We start from the raw sequence: 20806 nt of genomic DNA, 5'->3' as shown, positions 1-20806 counted from the left end.
CAAGAACACAATGCAATTTGGTACACCTGCTAAACTAGGTCAGCAGCGAGACAGGCGCCAGAGCAAACCCTGGCTGCTTTCACAGAGGGCCCTGGCTGCTGCAAATGGGGAAAAGGAGGGCAAGAGAGGAAAACACAGTCCTGGGGTGAGAGGAATACTGCACAGAGCAGCAGTGAGCACAGAGATACCGGAGTATTCCACCATACATGATGGAAGGCGTGCCCAGAGGGTGGGGAGCAAAGGAGAAAAGCTGGAGATCAGGAGTAGAGGAGCAAAGCTGAGGATCAGTGGACACAAGGGCAATAAATACTCACTGATTCAGGGTCCCTCTGCTGCTCAAGGAAAGCTGAAAACTCCACCAGCCTGAGCTTGGTCGTACCGATGGATCGGCCCTGCCACGCAGGCACGGAGGGCGCTGGAGCTGATGTGGGCTCAAAGCCTGCAACACAGGAAACATCTGCATCAGGAAGCTGACACTTCCTCAGCTCATATCTGCTCAATTAAAAATAATTGGGAATTATGCATGGGGCCCTTGGATATTTATATTAATTTTAGCAAGTAATTAATTCAGGATGAGTTAAAATTGGAAAAACTCAGGGTAATGTGTAGAAAAAGAGGTGGCAGCCCAGCAATCTAATAGTGGCAGAAAGAAAACTACTACTACTACTTTGCTTCCTTGGGGCTGTAACTCACTGTAGAATTTTTGTTTAAATTATATATTAGATTACAGAGATTTATAGAGACTTCACCTGGACCTACAGCTGCATCCTTCTTTGGAAGGCTCACAGGAGACATTCCTGCCTTGGGAGGCAAGAGAACAGACTCCATTTCTGGCTCCTAATGTGCCACATGGTACAGGTAAATCACCCCTCTTTTTGCCTGTTTCTGCTGCCACTCTCAATTCCCCTCTCCTATTTAGAGCACAAGCTCTCCAAGGCAGGGACTGTCTCTTACTACGTATTTGCACATTGGGTCTTGACTTCTTTTGGAGCTTTTAGGCATCATTATGATACAGCTAATAATAAATAATTACTGTAGAGAGCTGAATCATACCCTAAAAAGAAAAAAATATGTTTCAAATTGATAATAAAGAGAGAATGACATGATCTAGATAGAGAAGGGATGTTAACCACCCTCTCTAATTCACCTCAAGAGAAGGAATAATTGCTCTCTCTTGGTCCTCATTGTAGAAAATTGGACAAGAAGGAAAGAAAACTGTAAAGGAAGAGGAAAAGGCAGCAGCTCACAGGCAAAACTCATCTTGGAGACACACAGGCACAAGAAAGGCAGGGGAGAGGCACCAGAAGTATGAGAATAAAGATTATCCTGGACTAGGCTGAGAAGCAGGGAGAGGTCAGAGGCAGTGTGTGAACACATCCCATAAAGGGAATGTGGTACCTGACCCCAACCCTCAAATTCAGGCAATGAAGGTGTGAGGCTTGTGCAAAACAGGGAATTACAAAAGTCACTGGCTAGACATGAACAGGAATTCTAACGGAGCAAAAACTCACGCACGAGTTTTGTTTGATTTAGAAATACTGATGCTCCTAATTCTGAGAGAAAACATGGATGGCTAAATGAAGACAACAGAAAATACCTGTCTTAGAAAATAATGTTATAAATTAGGGATGTCAAGAAAAGAGCATTCTCACGAATGCAGAAAAATAGCTTTAGTTCAAAGCATTAAATAGCAGCAAGTTAGAAAATCATAAAGAATTGGGTAAGAGTCAAAAACTTGCTACACAGAGTCAGAAGCATTGGGGTCATTTGGCAAGGGAGACATAACATGAGAAATCATCTGCAAAGAAATAATGAGCTTTCATGAAGTCAGGCATGGAAAGAACCCGGGAAAAGTAGCAGGGAAGTAGCCATGGGAAAGGCTTGATCAATTTGAGCAATGAAATTCAGAATAAAATTAGGTACTTATCAAAGTGGTACCAGGCAAAGCAGGACCTCCAGGAGGGGATGAGTTATAAACAACCTGATACATAGAGAAGTTTTACACTTATGGCTAAGTGTATATGATATTGGGAGGGGTTTTAGGCTCAGTTTAAAATAAATTAAGGTGTATTCTTGTTACAGAGCTATTCTAAAGGAAACATTCATCCTATTACTCATTTTTTACAGTAATTCCTACAATACAGAGCGCTGACTGGAAATCACACATCACAACTCCTTGCATAGGCATTAGTGCTTCCTACCTAAAAAAAGCCCAAACACAATGATTTCCCCTAAGATATAATATAGGACACTATATATATATATATATATATATATATATATATATATATATAAAATAATAGGACACTGGGATTGATGCTTCCTTTGGCTGGAGGACACATGAGATCCTGAGCAGTGGCTCTGCCCAGGGCAGAAGTTAATAAATCACATTCAGTACAAAATTCAAGTATTTTTAAGGCAGAGGATAAATGGGAGGATTACCTGAGATGGGAGCTGTGACTGATGGCTGTATAGGATAGGCCTGCTGAACGAATGGCTTGACACTGCAAAAAAGAGATGCACAAAAATCACACACTGTGCCACGCACAGGAAATTCCATCAGAGACACACAGTATAGGAGAATAGGTGCCTGATGACCTTACCCACAAACATATCTCTTCCTTGCAGAGCACATTTAACAGACAGACAGCACAGAGGGAATAGAGGGAGTGAGAATTACAGCCAGGGGTGGGCACTGCTGGGACTCCCAGAGGACACAAAGCAGGGTGCCCATCTGGCATTCAGCCTCAGTTTTGAGGTTTGGGATCCCTTATAACTTTTTGAAAGTGAGTTCACATCACTATAAAGGCTCTTTCTTTCCCTGAAACTGTTTTCACCTCCTTTTCGGAAAAATTTGCAAGTTCTTGCTTTGCTGATCTCCCAGAGTGCACAAGCCACCCTTCACACTGCACAGAGAAAAAGCACTTTGGAATTTTCAGACTTACTCTTGCGAGGATCCAGGCTGCCCCGTTTGGATCATGCCGGGCCAGAACTGAAAGAGGAAAAACAAACAAACAGGGCCACAGTTGTTCTCTTTGTTGGAAGGACTTGGGGTATTTTTGAACAAGCACGATTCCTTCTGCAAACTCAAGTCAAAGCATTAATCCACTCATTCCATCTTAGTGTTCTACTGAACATTGTTAGGGAATACAGGGATTTTTTTGGGACTTACCCCAGGTGCCCCAGGAAATGTAGGACGGGGAATTCCTGGCAGGCCCAGCTTGTTGTGAATAGCAGTAGCTGAGACTATCTGAGCTGATGACATTGCTGCCATGTGCTGGAGTGCTTTGTCCTTTGCTGTCTGATCCTTTAATATGACAATTACACGGAGTCTTAAAACGTTTGGCACAACAAATGGCATTAAATAACTGCAGCTACAAGCACGAAACTAAAAACTTAAAAAGCCACACAGAAAATGCAAAAATAGCAAACCATGCAGGAAAAAAAAAAAAAATACAGCACGGAGGCTAACACTCAAACTACCTCAAGGCAAAACCTCCTCTCAGACATGCAGGATAGACCTGAATTCTCACAGTCTGCTCTGCCAACACACAGGAAGCTCTGGCACAGCAAACTACTGCCCAGTTGTTTATCTGGGCAAATTCTGATTTTAAATCAGGCTGGGCTAAGCAGGGCGTGCTCCTGAGGCTCAGCTCTGCCTGCAGGACAGGGAGCACTGAGATTTGAGCTCTGTCATTTCCATCTAAGAGAAGTCTGCCTTTTGTATTGTCCTGTAAGAGGAGAACACAGAACTGCGGCTGACTCGCAAACAAGGACAGCTTTCTTCATGCTTAGGGACATTTTGGATTCAGCTTTACAACAAGCATTTCCAAAGTTAGGTCACAAACATGTAAATGACATCTTAAATGTTGAGTTGTGGTGTTTTACTGATTTACAGTGTTGCCACAGAGAGCTACCAGCCATAAAATTCCTGCTTTTTTGCAGCACACAGGAAGGAGTTTAGGAAAAGGTGGGCTGTTATCAGCTACTTGTGTTAGAGCAGCACTTGGAGTCCAGCCACTGCCAGTCAGGGATGGTCACAGGACAGAAAGGGATGGCCTCTTAATGCAACAGAGTTAACCAGGGGGATGCCTTAGCTCAGGGGAGATGAGCAAACAACAGACTGCTACACCTGGTACAGCAGGGTTCCTCATCCAGAAGTACTGGATTAATAACCACCAATATTTAGGTGTGTCACTTGGAATGAAGGAACACAAGCAGTATTAGGCAAGGATGTTTTGGGTTGGTTTTTTTTTTTTCTGCTTTTATTTTACAAGCAAAGTAGCAAGCATGCTGGCAAGAGGTGCATGCTCTTATGTATGATCTATGACTTTGTACATATGCTCCCTCCAAAGCTTGTATGTAGTAGTACTATAGGTGAGCAGTTTCTTCCTTTGAATAGCTCCTTTAGAAACAGCACAGGCTCAAAGTACAGGAAAAGCTAGCCAAAAAATTCTGCCAAGCACAGCTAAGGTACATAATACTTGGTTTAGTCAAAATACTTACCATGCTTGTTACCTGGATACAACAACAAACAGTTTATTAAAATGCTTGTGTAGAATAGCAGACTCTTAGCAAAATATGAACAAAATAGTAAGAGACAAAGGAAGAGCAGTTTGCTCAACATTAAATATCAGCTTTAAACAAATGCATTATTTTCACCCAGGGTCTGATTCATTAAAAGGGGGGAAAAATGGTTTAAAAAGAAAAAAAAACAGCAAAGCCCTGGGGAGAAACAACCCCCAGCTGCCTGTGTGAAAGCTGTGGATACTGGAGGAGAGGGATTGTTGCTGAGTGTGTTTCCCTGAGCTGTGCAAGGAGCCCCTGTGGGACACAGACTGGAGAGCAGCAGGTGGAGCAGGGCAGGAGCTGCTCCAGCATCATTCCCTGTGCATCCTGCAGGGTGTGAGCCCTGTGCCCAGCACCATTCCCTGTGCTCAGCACCATTCCCTGTGCCCAGCACCATTCCCTGTGCCCAGCACCATTCCCTGTGCCCAGCACCATTCCCTGTGCTCAGCACCATTCCCTGTGCCCAGCACCATTCCCTGTGCCCAGCACGTTCCCTGTGCTCAGCACCATTCCCTGTGCATCCTGCAGGGTGTGAGCCCTGTGCCCAGCACCATTCCCTGTTCTCTCTGCAGGACAGCCCTGTGCTCAGCACCATTCCCTGTGCCCAGCACCATTCCCTGTGCTCCCTGCAGGACAGCCCTGTGCTCAGCACCATTCCCTGTGCATCCTGCAGGGTGTAAGCCCTGTGCCCAGCACATTCCCTGTGCTCAGCATCATTCCCTGTGCCCAGCACCATTCCCTGTGCTCAGCATCATTCCCTGTGCACCCTGCAGGGTGTGAGCCTGCAGGACAGCCCTGTGCTCAGCTGCCTGAGCAGCTCTGACCCCTGGGCTCACCTGTGCTCAGGGACCCATCTCTCAGTGCAGGGACCAACTCAGTCCTTTCACAAAGCTTGCAGCTTTCCAATAGAAGCACAGGAAGCAGCCCTCTGGCTAAGAGCTGGAGGTCAGCCCTGGCTCTCAGCCCTGCCTGCCCCAGGTGGGAAGGTGTGCACAGGAGGTTTATGCATGGCATGTTTTACTGGCTGCCTTTGGATGTCTGCAGGCTAAAGAGATGTTAGCTGGGTGCTAAGAAGTGGCAGAATCCTGAGGTTCACGTAGCTCCCCAGACCCCTCTACACTCTTGCACAGCAAGAAGGACCCTCCATCATGAAAAGATGGAAGGGAGATTTCCTGAAGCAATATGGAGATCTAGCCCTACCAGATTTCTCTGTTCCACCCTTTTTGTGTAAGCAGAGCTGGCTTGGAAATGCCAAACCATGAGAGTCTCACACAGCCTGCTGAATCCTACCAAAAACCAACATTTAGGGGATCTGTGTCCTGTGTGTAAAATAAATGACACAGGAGAACTGTGCTTCTGGCTCCTAGCAATCTCCAACACCATGTGAAGCTGCTTTTGTCCCTACCTTGCTGTTCTCCAGACCTGCTGGGGCACTGCAGGCTCCCCTCCTGCTCTGCCTCCTGCCTGCCTCAGCCATGCCTGTGCCACCACATCAGGATGTGCCTGTGCTTTGCCAAGGGGACAGACTCTTCTGGATCCACTAGCAGATGGAGCTAAAGGAGAATTTAAAAGTAAAAGCTTTGTCAGGCTGTTAAAGTCCATTCCTGGGAGTTGAGGTAGGTTATGTCTATGAAATTGTTCTTCTTGCCTTGCTTTATCCCTCCAAAGTCTCTGGCTATTTCTCTGCTGGTGTTAGTGCAGTCCAGAAGGAGCTGCATTTGTTTCTGCCTTGTGAGGCACTGAAACCAGCTAAAGTGCATTACCTTCTGCAATGTTATTGCCATGCAAGGACTAGAACGGGAGCCTGGCCACTCAGCAACAGTTACAGCAGGCAAATCCCACCCTAACAGGTGAACTAAGAAAAATTACTGAAGATTTACACTTCCTTCAAAATCTTCTGGGGAGCTCTTAGTCACCATTACAGTGAACCTGCTGATCCTGAATTTTAGGGACAGTGACAGGGATTTTTGGAGGGAGAAAACATTTTTTTCTTTTGTGACACAAAATGGTACGCGCCTTCCTTCTTACCAATTGCTGCTTTTCACCCTAGAATGATCTGTGTTTTGTGGGGCCATTCCTCTCATCCTCTTTGGCTGATTACATTTTCAGGAGGGTGGAGAGATAGGGAAAAACCTTTAGAATGACAGCTCAGAAAGGCAATCCTTGCAACAGGGCTGGTTTTGAGGTGTTTCAACAACCCCCACAGAGTTTCCCACTGGTGACAAATCTGATCTGGTACATCAGGCCAGTACACTCCAATGGGAAGTTTCACCTTTTGTAGGCTTAGGAATCTTTGCACAGTGGAAAGATCAGCTTTTCCCAAAGAAACTTTACATTCAAACATGACAGAAATCAAATTCAAAGTCAAATACAGACACTTTTGAGGTCCTGAGTTGCACTGGCAAAAAAGCACCTTCAGCTCCAGGTTCACTTGGAGAGCTGCAAGCTGCCTGTGCTTGCATAATCAAGCAGACTTCATGGTCTTCAAAAATAAATGGGATAGCCACATTTTAAAACTGATTATTTAGATTGCAACATCAGCTTGTCTGCCACTTAAAAACAAGTGTATGTTGGGGATTTTCGTGCTGTAATAGAGAGCGCTCGTAACCAGGAGGGAATGAGGCTCTCTACCCGTCACTTCTGGGATGAAAGCTGGTAACTGATTAATAACACACAATGGTATTACATCACACTTCAGGCAGCAAGAGAAGGAATATATCCAATTAAAACGGCAGGGGTAATTTACACAGGCAGATTACAGTAATTACCCAGGTTGGAATTTGGCCAGGACAACTGGGTTAACACCCCTACTCTAAAACAGGAACGTTGTGGGATTTTTAATGACTGCAAATAGTTAAGATTTTGATTTCCCATCTTGTCCAAAAAGGAGTTTGTTTTGCTGTCACTTGTGCTGGTTTGTAAAGCTGGAATAATTTCTTTCAGCCCAATGTGGTTTACACTGATGTAGTAAAATAAAAGTTTGGCCCAGCAAGCTGCAGTCCCGTGCTGAGATTCAGCAGAGGCTTGGGCGGACAGCATCTCCTACTGGATCATTAAATCCTGCTGGAGCTTAAGGTATTCCTTGGATAGGTCCCATCTGGCCCTGACCTGGTTTGACCCTACCTAATTGATGGGCTCAGATGGGATTGCTGCTGCCCAGGAATGACAGTGGAGTGAGCAACAGGCTGCACTCACACCCTGCCTTGCCCTCCTCTTGTAAAAGTCTTCTGCACTGTGGTACATAATGAGTAATGAATGTTACCAGGGTGGGTTTAGAGTCCAGTCAGTGGAAAACTGGTCTAGTTCCACTAAATCCCTAAAATATCATCTCTGCAGGGGAGACCAGGATGTGCCTCGTGGTTTAGCTGACTGCTTCTGGCTGCAGTTGCACACACTTTGCTTTTGGAAGATGCAAGCTCTAAGCATATAATGCAAGAAGACTACAACTTTTAATGAATCAGGCCCTTGAGGTTTGCTTTTCACAATTCATTTTGGAATGCAAAATACATAGTTAAATTAGATAATAATAATTCCCCAGTATAATTAATTTATAAATCTTAATATCTACAAAAGCCCTGCATGAAACAAGAGTTTTACATAACAAGCACAAAAGGATTTGTGCTTGACTTTCTTTTAATCCAACATAAACAGAAGAATAATTCAATCAATCAGTTCAAACAAGTTCTTAAACAAAAAAATAAAAACTATTATCCTAGAATGATACATGGGGCTTTGAATACCATGTTATCTATGACTTTGGCAGTAAAAAAAATCTAAGACAGTATGAGGAAAAGTAAGCACAACAGAGCAGTATTAATTCAAGAAGCCCTAAAACCTGTACCAGTATTTAAAATGCAAAACTTTTCATGTAAGAAAGAAAAAAAGACATAAGAAACAACAATTTGTTCACAAAATGGATGTTACAGTAACACTAGCATAAAATAGCTTCCTAATAAGCAATTTTGCAGATGTTATTTCTGCTCAGATCTCGTATTGATTCAAATAACCTTTACAATAATTAGCTGTAGCTCAAAAAAGATAAACAAATCATGACAATATACAATTGTTCTGGACAAAAGATAGAGAGCACTTCAGTGTTTCTAGCCCTGATCTCCAATTTGCTTATTATTAGAGAAGACAGGAGTAAATACAAAAGCTGGCTATTTCAGCCAGGCAATAGCTAATGCCAAGAAGAGAATGCGCATTCAAAGCTGTCCCAACTTGCTGCCTAATGAGTAGCAATTAATCCATCTTATTGTATTTCAAAATGCTGAAGACTCCATTCACATCAAAGGGAATTTTTCAAGGCTTTTATCATTGTTCATTTAAAAAAGTATAGAGCTATCTTTAGCATTTTATAATTGACAATATTTTCTTTTTATCCCTAAATGTGGAACGTAGAATAATAGATTTAAAAACATGTAATAGATGTGAACTGTAGGCATGTTAATGTGTCATTTTAATTTTTTGTCTCTGTCTAATTAATCTTGCACTATGAAGAAAATCTGATATGAAAGCCTAAGACAGATGCACATCCTGCTGTGAACACCTTTACTCTCTGTTTATGTTCAACTTCCAATCCATCTTTTGTCCTGAGTGGACAGAGGTGACTTTGGCTCCCTGTCAGTGCAAAGGTGGGAATGCTGTGAGCTGACGCTGTGGACTGGTGTATTTGACACAGAAACACAGCACTGGAGTGTGAAACCTCTGCTTTGCCTGCTGCAGCCTCTGCCTGAGAGGAAATGCCATGAAGAGGAGCTGCCTTTCAGATCTGCCTCCAAGGACAACTTTATCTCTGCCTCTCTTCCCGTTTTCATGAGATTAAATTTCTGTAACTTCAGGAAGATTCTAATGACCTCAGTATATTAGGATTAAAATCTCTAAAATAGGTGTGTTTTCAAGCCGCAAAGAGAATTAAAATGTGTGACATCCCTGGAAGGGCTGGGGGACATTCTTTACTGGTGGTCTTGAAAAGCAGCAATAGCATTTATGGGTGAAACTTCACTTCCTTGCAGGCTAAGGATCCATCCTTCCATCCTTCCTCAGTGATTGCAGGCACTTCTCATTGAAGAAAAGGGACTTTTTGCTGGACCAAGCAGAGTTGATGGCATGCAGGTGAGATTGCTGCCTCTCAGGACAGCTTCCAATGCCATGTGTGCAGATACCTCTGAGATCCTTCCATCCTTGTGGATTTTTGCAGAAGATTAACACAAGAAGATTTGCCTGAATCCTCTCCTCTCCAAGAGCAGGTTTCAGACCCAGGCAGGACAGTAAGGTCTCTTGGTACAAAATAAACTCAGCAGCTACTTGGGGAAAAGGGTTATTTGTATAAACACTGTCAAACTGAGAGGACAGGAGCAGGGGCCAATGGGACAGATTGGATCAGACACATCCCAAAAGAAAGCTGACACCAGATCCATAGGGGATTTTTTTTTAAAGTAGTAACTGCTTCCCTGGATGCCACCAATCACAGAATTTAAAAGTGGCAGCTCACTGTTAAAAGGGTGAGTTGGCCTGGGTGGGAAGCATAGGATCATAGAGTGGTTTGGGTTGGAAGGGACCTGAAAAATCATCTAGTTCCAAGCCCACTGCTAGTGGGACTTTTTTAAAAGGTCATCTCCCACTAGACCAGTGGCTTCAAGCACCACCCAGCCCAGCCTTGAAGACTGCCAGGGCTGAGGCAACCACAGCTTCTCTGGGCAACCTCTTCCAGAGCCTCACCACCCTCACAGTAATTTTTTTCTCCTAATATCTAATGTAAACCTATTCTCTTTCAGTTTGAAGCCATTCCTCCTTGTCCTGTCAGTACATGCTTGCATAAAAAATCACAACTGTAAAAAACTGTGCATTTAATCTTCTCCTTGGTCACCTCTTCACCAGGGAATGCAGACAGCACCCACTCCAGGACAGCAAGAGCCCATCATCTTTCCAAGGACATTGATGGGGCTCTTCAGGCTGCTGCCAAAATTGGTCCCTGTTGAAACACTGAGCACTCAGAGGTGCTGGAATGCGTCCACCTTGCCTTCCTTTTGCACCAGTGATGTCCTTCTCAGGCAGCTTTTGAAGTCCTCTGCAAACTGCTTTGGCAGAGGGGAGTTGGGCTAAATGATCTCCAGAGGTGCTTTCAATCCTAAATAGCCCATGATTCCAGGTGATTCTCAGTGACAGTGGGGCATGCAGGTGGTTCAACACAGAAATAGTAAGCAAAAGGGGCAGTAGCACAAACAAAATGTCTGAAGAAGCGAGGTTCCATCTCAGGTTCAAAACCAGCGGCTTCTGCCACCTCCAGGGAGCAATTGCAGCCGGCAAAGGGAAGGAGAGCTCTCTTCTTCCTAAGGCAGCTCCCTTATGGCACCTTCCTTCATCAAAGTTTCACCTCTTCCGTGTGCGAGGACAAGGCCTGTTGGATGCTGTCCCTTCTCCAAGAGGGCCCAGAGCAGGGGACTGGGGCCATGCCATGGCTCCTGTTCACTGGGACCAGCACTGGCAAGGCTGAGAAGAGGCGGGTGGGGAGGGCCTGGCTCCTTCACCCTTGCTGGGCACTCCTCAGCTGGGCTGGGGCTGTGCAGGAGTATCTGGGGAGGTGTCAGGGCTCTGAGGGAGCTCATGGACACTCGGCTAGGACAGACAGCTCAGCACCCACGGGCCCACCAGCCCCACCAGGGAGGCCTGGAGTGGCTTTTGTCAGCAAGGACAGGGGCCAGCAAAGCTCTGTCACCTGTGTGCAGTCTGTCCCCACCGTGGTGTGGCAGAGAGGTGAAGCAAATGGCCCTGCAGAGCGTCGGGGCCTGGAGCTGGGGATCTTCCTGAGGCCATCAGTCCCAGCAGTGACACGGCAGCTGCTCCGCTTTCCACTCAGCAGCCCATGGGCAGGTGGGAAAAGGGCAACCAGGTATGAAGCCCTTACAAAATATCTTGTTGTCCAAACAGATCTTCCCTTCTTCAGGCGACTCCTTAAAATGAAAATTCCTCCCAGATCTCTATTTACTGAAAATGCCACCTAGACTAGATGAAATGTTCTTAAGAGTTGGCTACCTCTCTGTTCTTTGGAAAGCTTCAATAAAACTACAGCAGGTGCAGTATTTAAAATGTTTTTTAATGCTTTGTAAGTGTCTTCACATTTTAAGGTATTTTGGGCATTCAGAAAGGGAAACATTTTAGAGCAGTAAATCCAATAATTGTGTTTGACTCCTAGGCCTGTATTTGGTACCTACGTGGGCTTCCTGATTTTTGCAGCCCTGAGCTCTCGCCAGTCCTCTAAAACTCCAGGAGCTGCTGGTGCTGAGCACCTCTGAAAGTAGGACCACCTACTTACATACTTAATTTTAGGCATCAAGGCTTGACAATTTGAGCTTAAAATGCTACATATCTCTGTATTATTGCACCCTGGGTTAAGAAGCAGTACGTTTAAGTTGTCTTAGTCGTTCTTTACGAAACCCAACTGCTCAGCCAGTGCAGCTAAAAAGCCAGCCACCAACAGCCAGACAAGCTTGCCAGCATGCTGCCCATGAAAAACCCAGTGCTTCTGTCAGGGAGGCCTGTTACAAAGGCAGGCTGTTATTCCTACTCTGCGCTTCCAGGATGGGGGTGAGCATCCGCAGCGCTCACCGCTCAGGGCCTGGAAAGCACAGCCCGAAACGTTCTGCTTTCCAGCCAGAACAAAAACGTGATTTGTTCTCATATCTGGGTGAAGAAAAAAAAAAAAAATCCACTCACACTAAAAGGAGGAAAAAAAAAAAAAAAGGGAGGGAAGTAAGAGATTTATAAGCTCTTTCACTTTTTATTTAAAAAAATTGACAGCAAAAAAACTGCAAAACTCCCTCTTCCTCTTTTAAATGGTGTGGGAAGAAAACCCAAAAAAATCTCAAGATCTCTGCTGAAAAACTTGAAAAAACAAGCAATCCAAGAAACCCCTATTAAGCATTTCCAAGAGGTTCTTTTTAGCCTTAGAATATATTTTATGGAAGGCAGAGAAAACGGGGACATGTACAATTCATCATGTCAGATTACGCAAACATACTTAATATTCCCTGAACAGGACTGACTGAGGCTCTCCAAAGATTAAATGTCAATAATTTACTTTAAAAAAAAAATTAAATTTCAGGGAATCTTGTAAATAGTGTGTAACTTGAGGTGATACTAGTTTGTAGTCTAGAAACACCATAGAGCAATCTGGATAAGCTGTGCTCTCTGGCACTTGGAATAAATGATCTGGTTTAAGTATTCCTGATATCAGTTCAGAAGCACAGACAAAAAACATTTGGGAATGGAAAACAATTACCCCAATTATTCCTCTGGAAAAAGCAAAAAAAAAAAAAAAAAAAAAAAAAAAGCTAAAAAGCATCTACACAGCTATGCAAAACTCCTGTGTACTTAAATACACTGCTAGGACCGTTAAAAAGCAAAACAAAAAAAGGGACTAAGGGGTTAAAAATGAGGTTTAGGTGCTGAGCTGTTACAAAGAGGAGTTCACTCGGCATTTGGACAGTGTTAAAACAACGTTTTTAATGTGGATGCTAGTGCAGAACCCCGGGGTTAAACACAAAGAGACACAGAGAGCTCCCACAAGCAGGAGAAGGAGGTTACGCACAGCAGCCCCAGCTCGCCCATCACCGCGGGAGGAGGAGGAGGGACAGGCATAGCAACCACAAGCCCAAAAGCAGAAAAGCGCATACCTTCAGCTTGGAATGAAAATCACGAGATTTCCTTCTGGCAAGAACCTGAATGTGACTAGACACCTGCAGGGTAGGGGAAGGGAGGAAACAAAGGAAAAGCCTGTAACCATGGAGATGAAAAGCCCCCTACAACTGGGCAAGCCAAACGTACCTTAATGGCGGCTTGAATTTCTCGAACTTTCTTTCTTGCTAAGACCTGTATGTGACTAGACACCTACATTGTTCAGGTTTATAGGGGGGGAAAAAAAACAACAAACAAAAGAAAAACAAAAAAGCAAATCAAATTTTAAATGTCTATTTCTTTTCTTTAAAAAAAAAAAAGAAAAAAAAAAAAAAAAAGAAACTTTTCTGAGGGGAGGAAGTTATTTGCACCTTCAGTAAGCTCTGCTGTTAAAGATACCACATTCCCAGCCAGATACCAAGCTCTTAGCACCAAGGCTTAATACAGGTCAAGTCAGTGCAGTGACTTGATTAAGCAAATTTAAAAAAAAAAAAAGAGAAAGGAAAAAAAAGAAATGTAACCCACCAGGTTGTGCATTCAGCTACAAGACAGAAGACACAGCTCACAGCTGGACAGCAGCCCATGTGCTTTGGTACTGATCCCATCCATGCCCAGGCCCTGAGCTCTCATGTGGGGAGCCCATAGGATTTCCACCCCATCTGCTGGGGATGCAGAAGCCCACTCTGACCATTTGCCACTAGGCTTGAGATGTAACTTGGCACCAAGAAATTTTATCCATTATTTATTGTGCTCTGCAGCTCCAGTGAGGAGATTCGGGCTGCATTTTGAGCCCACTGAAACGTTTTAAATTCTGGCACAAATTACAAAATACTGGCACAACACAGGTCCCTGAAACCCTGCTGGTTTCCTTGGTAATCTCAGCATTAAGTCTGCCCACAAAACATTTGTGTAACTGGGGACCAGCAACTTGACATCAGCTTGAGTGATGCCCAGGCCTGGCCCATGGCTGTGTTGCTCAGAAATTTGTGCAAACCCAGTTCTACCCTACACCAGTTACTGGTCAGATGTTGCTGCCTGTGCTGTGAAGGGCCTGGGCCCAAATTTGCATTCCTGTTTACCCAGGGACATACTCAAATCCATGCTGCTCTTGCTGAGGGTTTAATGATGCTGCCCAGCAACACCTGGGAGCACTCAGCATCCTTCATCCTTCTGTGTGAAGGTTTAAAACCTGTAGTGATGGCAAAAACCACTAAAGGGAAATCTCTGATTTTCCTCTGACCCCGGACATACCATATCAGGTGGTGCACATTTTTCCTACATTAGTTACAATTCCTGTCTGGGAAAGAACAAAGCAAAAGAAAAGGAGAAACAATGATTTCCTCCTCTGTAAGACTATTGTGTGACAATAGTACCAAAAAGCCTATATTTTAGTAGGGAAGCAAACCACGATGCATCAATGAGCACAGTCCCTGAAGGCCACCTTCGAGAAGCAGCTCAGGAACCAGCTTGCAGCAATTCAGAGTTATACTGCTGCTTACTGAGCAATTTTGCAGCCAAACACCTTGACTGAGTATTCACACAGGTTCATTTGTTCTGCTTTCAGTGGAATATTAGTGGTGTTAAAGATTATACAAGAAGAACAATCATTAACATTTAATCACTCTGTTAAAACTCCAGAGCAGCCACAAACCAACTTTTGTAAGCAGTCAGTTTAAAGTGATTTACGCCTCACTACAGAGGGATGTACAAGCATGGAGGCAGACACTGCACACATCACAGCCCTCCTGCTTTCTTGGTACATGCTGGCCAAGGATCTAACCCCAAGCTCTGCATTTTGACTCCTGAGGCAACTTTGTGATCCCAGAATAACTTACAGCTCCTGGAGCTTGCACGGGCAAGGCAGGGCAGAAGTGGGGACTCTGCCTTTAGTCTGTGATTTCTGTGCCAGCCTTTGGTTTGCTCCTTTTCCACGTGCTGCAGTTCTCCTCCTTTCTGATGCTTTTTCCCATCCCTTGCACACATGCTTTCCTCCTGGCTGACAAGAGACACCCCCCAGGGCAAAGCAGCACCCAAAGTGCTTCAAACCCGAGTGCTGGCAGCTCTGTGTGACCCAGTGCCACCTTCCTCTGCCCTGCAGGACATGCACAGCGTGCCATGGGCCAGCCTCTGCCTGCCCTTTGTCACACACCACAAGGGGAATCCCACACCTGACCCTAAAGCCAGGGACCTCTGCCATTTGTGGAGTAACCACTGCACAAACTGCACACAAACTGTGCTCTCTGCAAGGCTGCTGATTGCTGTGAGTATTATTAATTAAAGGATTTAGTAATAGGAGATAAATTAATGGTTATGTGGTAGTCATGTAAAACAAACTTAAGGTAGTTTTAAGGTTTATTCAGACTCTTACATGAATGAAATCTTACCATGGTCAAAGACCAGGAGCCTGAGGGCTCTTAGGGAAATTTTAAAATTATTTATTTGATTATTATTTTATATTTTTATTTATTTTAAATTATTTATTTTTTATTATTTTATATCTTAAATTATTTTAATTATTATTTCATTTATTTATTTTATGGCAACTACAGGCCATAACCTGAGAGCATGATTATGATTCATTAATTTTTATATATTTACCTCTCATATCCAAGAATCATAATCTCTATTGTACAGCCAAATTCTCTTAACTTTTAAGAAGTTCCATTATTTACATCTCAAAATAATCATTAGATTATAATATTATATAGAAGAAATAAGGCACAATGCTTTATGGTTTTGCTTCAACTTTTGAAATTTTCTTTATGAAATATTGGGGGATAATAGCTTCATTTACAGACAGATTAATAAAAAATGAATCCTCACACCGTCACAACATAAACCCCAGAGTGTTAAATATTCTTTAAGCAGCATGTGTTTAATCTGAATAGTGAAGTCAATACATCATCCCATCAGAGCTGAAGCACAGACAGCCACTGCAGCCAAAAATGCCAGGTTTTGTCATTCATTGACATGCATACTTCCCCACTGGGTTATTTTACCTGCTTCCTGGTCCGTGTCTTCCCTGTCCTAAGTTTGATGTATCTGGCTATCAATTCATTCCTACCTGAAACAAAGAGAAATTCATGGTAAGGGACAAGCAGCATCACAGCCACCAAAAACCACATCTGAACACACGAGCTCCATGCACATCAGGTTTGTTGTCTTACATGTACTCCACTTTTCTGTGCAAACAATTTGCCAGTATTTCTCATTGTTCACCAGTATTTCTCTCCCATCTCCTTCTCCTTCCATCTCCTTTCTCTCCCTTACATTTGCAGTATTTCTCATTGTTCACCAGTATTTCCCTTCCATCTCTCCCCGTGCCACAGGAACCGTGCAGAGCACCACGAGTTCAGTGCCTGCCCACCCAAGCCCTGCAGCCCTTTACAGGCAGAGGCACCTCCTTGGCCAGCAGCAGTGCCCAGCACGATCTCTCACTGGAGAACTCCCATCCTGCGGCTGACACAAAGTCTGGGCTCCTCCAGGTGTTTTTTGTCCCTGTGGGGAGGAGAGGCCGCTCCTGAGAAGGTCGTGTGCTACCTGAGCCTGTGCCAATCACCCAGATGTGCCAGCTCCTCTCCAAGTTCTAATTCTGCAAGGAGGACAGCAAAACCTGTCCTTCCTGCCAGAAGGGCTCCTCCAGAGATGGAAATCACTGTCCCAGTCGAGCAGTTATCAATCAATAACTCACAGAGTGGCTGCCCTGCAGTGCTGATGCTCCTGTGGGAGCAGGGCCCATGAACACGGTGGTTTGTTATTCAGAGCTCTGTTTCTCTTAGAAATGTGAAATACTTCCAAGTCTCTAAAATGGCTATTTGACTCTTCTTCAGTCACACATTATGCTACCTAATGCAAACTAACATTTTCTATCCAAATAATTTCCTTCCCAAGTATTGCTGACATGGAAGATAACATGAGTTTTATGTGGTGTCCTGTTTATTTTCACTGCATATTATGTTTCTTCTCTATGGGTTGTAATAACTTAAATATACTTGTTCAACAAGTTCTAAGTTACAGAGCTATTTGCATTCAGCACAGGGGAAAAGCAGCCCGTGTGTAGAAAATGAGAAAACTGATTTAGCAGTGAGCTGAAAATGGGGAGGTTAAGAAAATAACTTGTCACCCACCAAGCTATTTTGAAGTGGATGAGTACACAGCTGGGGAATGCAGAAAATTATTTTATCAGCCAGGGCTTCAAACCTTTACAGCTTTAATGTTGTGGGGGAGAGACGGGGACGTTTTGAAGTAGCCTGAATATGTTTGAAGTGTATTTTGTCGACTGAAAGACTGAACACATTTAATCAGACAATACTTTTTCTTCTGTCTCCCCCTGTAAGCCTTATTGTATCAAATGCCTCATGGCTCCTGTCTCTTTCATGTTTGCCAAATGGGTACCAGAACATGAAATAGCAGCTCAGAGCAGAGCTGCGTTTTTCTTTTGGTCTGGACTGTGTGCCATGTTTCCCACAACATGCCACTGGTTTGGAGCTCTACAGCAGGTCTCTTCAGGACAAACTTCAGGAGGTAAATTTTGCGTGAGCAAACAGTTACACAAACCAGCCACATTTCTGCACACAAATGAGGGATTTCCGTATGGAAACAGACGAGCAGGTAGTTACCTAATTTCATGCAAAGGCCTTGTCTTTAGGCTGAACACGAGTTCTGCAGCCTATTGTGCTCACAAAATCCTTGCCATTTGTAGTGAGCACATGCCTTTGTGTTCATGGGGTGAAACCAGGGCAAGCTCCACCTCTGTATCTCCCTGGTCTCGTGCTCTTTCCCATAACCCAAACAGAAGCCTGCTTGCAAGGGCAGCCCTCTGTGGCCTGCTGAGATGCAGAGATCACCACATTCCTGCAATCACCAGTGTGATAGGTGATATGGGCATTTTCCTATTTCTAAATGCACATTTTGATTTAATTGGGGAACGCCTCCCATCCAGAAAGTACCTGCTTTGCACATGTTTAAGTATGTACACACATTAATACCCAGAATGGGCTTTTTTTGCTGCAACAATATTGTCAGGCTGTTCTGATCAGCAGCCAGGTGTGCCAGGTCAGTGACTGTGCCAGGTCTGTGATGCTGTAAGGTGATGTAAAGGATGCAATGCCATCTCCTGTCCCTCTGCCTGTGCTGCAGATGTTTCAGATACCTGGGCACAGCACAGGTCACTCCAGCCACCCCGTGCCCATTAAGGCAGCCCTATGCAATCCCTGGCCACAGCTGAGCTGTTTCACAGCCCTTCTCCCAGACAAGAGAGCTAAAAAGCTGCTTTTAAAGGAAAGCTCAGGTTCCCAGGCAGCCGTTTGACAGGAAAAGCATCTTTATTAAAAACACCAAGCGCTGAAAATCCAGACTGTATTATTTGAGTGCTGTCTCTGGTTGAGCCCCAGTCCACCTATGAAATATTCACAGGGGGTTTCTGTAGCCATTGTCTGGCTGGCCAGGGCTGTGACTAACAAGCCTGCAGCTTTGGCAAGTGCCTGCTTCCCTTGAGCTGAAGGCTACCCAGAGCCTAACTCCACAAGAGTCAACAGGGTGGAATAATTTGCCTTAACTTGCAGGAGGGGGGAACTCCACCAGGAGCCATAGAGAGTGGCAGAGGTAAAGCCCAAGCTATGTTTTCCTTACCATCATGTTTTCAACACAGCAAAGACACAAGCATCAGGTTTAGCCAGAGCAGGAGATACTGAAGGCTCACTAAATACCTTCTCCCTGGCCACAGCAATCTGAAAAGACACAAATTCCTTCTTGGGCTACCAAAAGCCATAAACACAAACAGAAGCACTGCCTGATATAAACAAGATAGATGCCCTCAACTAAAAGTTTACAGCCTTAATGTTATCTACCAAACAGTGGTGCTCTTCTTTAGCAGCTCTGACAGATAGGGACAGAAATGATCTTATCTCCAGATCAACTGAAGTCCAAAGAGGATTTTAAAGAAAGGAAAGCTTAATAATCCTAAAAACATCCTTTCCTGTTCTTGGGAATGAGAAGAGTCTGAAACAAAAGGAGACTCATGGAACTTCTTTAACTGGCCATTAGAAACCTTAGGGTGAAAAATGCTCATTAATAAATAGATCTATTTCCTCTAGAAGAGCTCAGCTGTGGAAATACTTTCCATACACACCCTCCCTCTGTCTCCTTGTCATATAGACCTGGGAAATTGCCTGGCAGAAGAGAAGAGGTCAGATTTATGAACTGTACATTTTCAGCTCTTTTTTCCTGTCCTTTGCTGTGACAGTCTCCTGCTTTGAATGTTTTGGTTCAGGTATCAAAGAGAGGCATGCGGAGGTGCCTGGTTAGATAAAACATCTTCACAGCCAAGGAATCTTTTCCAAGGATCTTGAAAAGATCAAGAGAGGACCACAACAGAGTTTGCTTTTTTCCCTGTTAATTCAGGCTTTATCCATCATGTCTTTCTGTGTCATCAGCGCATTGCAAACAATAATTCTCCCTGGACTGATGCAGTGGAAGAGGCATTTTGTCCAAAGGAACATCTTTTTTAATCATGGCATGGAGTAAAAAGCGAGTTCAGCTAGAAAACAACGCAGATGCTAAAAACTTGCGAGGCTTTGTGGACAGCCAAAGCTCTCAGAGCTCCACTGTGGCCCCTCCAAGGGCGCAGCCCTGCTCCAGCCAAGCCTTGGCACACAGGCTCCCTCCACCTTCCCAATCCCCTGCCCCATCCCTGAGCACCCTCAGCAGGGCAGCATGTGGAGATCCTGGACACCTCCCAGGCAGCAGGGAGCTGACATTCTGCTCCTCTTGCTCTGAACAAGTGGGAGCAGCTGCAGAGTGGGGCAGCTCCCCTCCCGCTGTCTCTGCCCGGGGGAGGCAGTTGTTGCTCTAACAGAGGGCCCTTGTGCAGGGAGCCTCCCCCAGCAAGGCTGTCTCCAAGAACAGCCCAAAGCAGCCAAGCATCAGCCCCCACAGAGGTCTGTGTCAGGCTCCTGGCCTTGCCGTTGATGCCAATGGTGTGTTTGTCCCGCTCACCCAGCACCAGCAAGGCCCTGAAGGTGAAAATCCACCCCTGCCTGAGGAAGGCATAGCTGGCTGCTTCATGGGCCAGAAACAGCACCAGCACCAGAGCACCACAGGCAGCTCTACCAGCACCTGCACAGCTGTGACATGCTCCTGGCCACACTGTGTCCCTCCTGTCTGACCATCAGTACTCAAAGCCAGGCAACAGGGCAGGGAGCTGGTGCATCACGTCCCTGAGCAGCCGTGAGGCCGGCGGGCGTCTTTATTTAGAACATTAATGGCACAAATTAAACCTCTGCCCTCCCAGCTCCCAGTAATAGGCACTATCCAAATGGGATAAAAATAGGCAAGTGTGGGAAATAAAGCCAGCTAGCAACTTGAAAATGAACGGCTAATTTTAAAAAGTTTTCATACTCAGCCGCATAATTCAAGTTACGACCAAGTAGAAAAGCTTACTTTTTTTCAGATAATGAAACAGTATTAATCTCTTAAATTTGACAAGACCGTGGCTCAGAACAGGTATCTCCCATGCTGACTGAGAATTCTGGGGACAGACCTGCACAACTTCATCTCCCAG

The 20806-nt window shown here is 44.7% G+C and overlaps 1 protein-coding gene across 1 annotated transcript in view; it reads right to left on the bottom strand.

Moving 5' to 3' along the window:
• TEAD1 (TEA domain transcription factor 1) overlaps positions 1-20806 on the bottom strand; it is a 150478-nt gene that overhangs the window by 28365 nt on the left and 101307 nt on the right. Inside the window, exons 3-8 of the mRNA XM_063158126.1 lie at positions 16245-16309; positions 13396-13458; positions 3173-3307; positions 2946-2992; positions 2443-2504; positions 315-439 (exon numbers count right to left, since the gene is read on the bottom strand). Of these exons, the coding sequence (XP_063014196.1) occupies positions 315-439; positions 2443-2504; positions 2946-2992; positions 3173-3307; positions 13396-13458; positions 16245-16309 (497 nt within the window). The remainder of the gene's footprint in view (positions 1-314; positions 440-2442; positions 2505-2945; positions 2993-3172; positions 3308-13395; positions 13459-16244; positions 16310-20806) is intronic.

This window comes from Melospiza melodia, chromosome 6, assembly GCF_035770615.1.
Source record: "Melospiza melodia melodia isolate bMelMel2 chromosome 6, bMelMel2.pri, whole genome shotgun sequence".
Taxonomy (NCBI): Eukaryota; Metazoa; Chordata; class Aves; order Passeriformes; family Passerellidae; genus Melospiza; species Melospiza melodia.
This window is presented reverse-complemented; position numbering and strand designations above follow the sequence as displayed.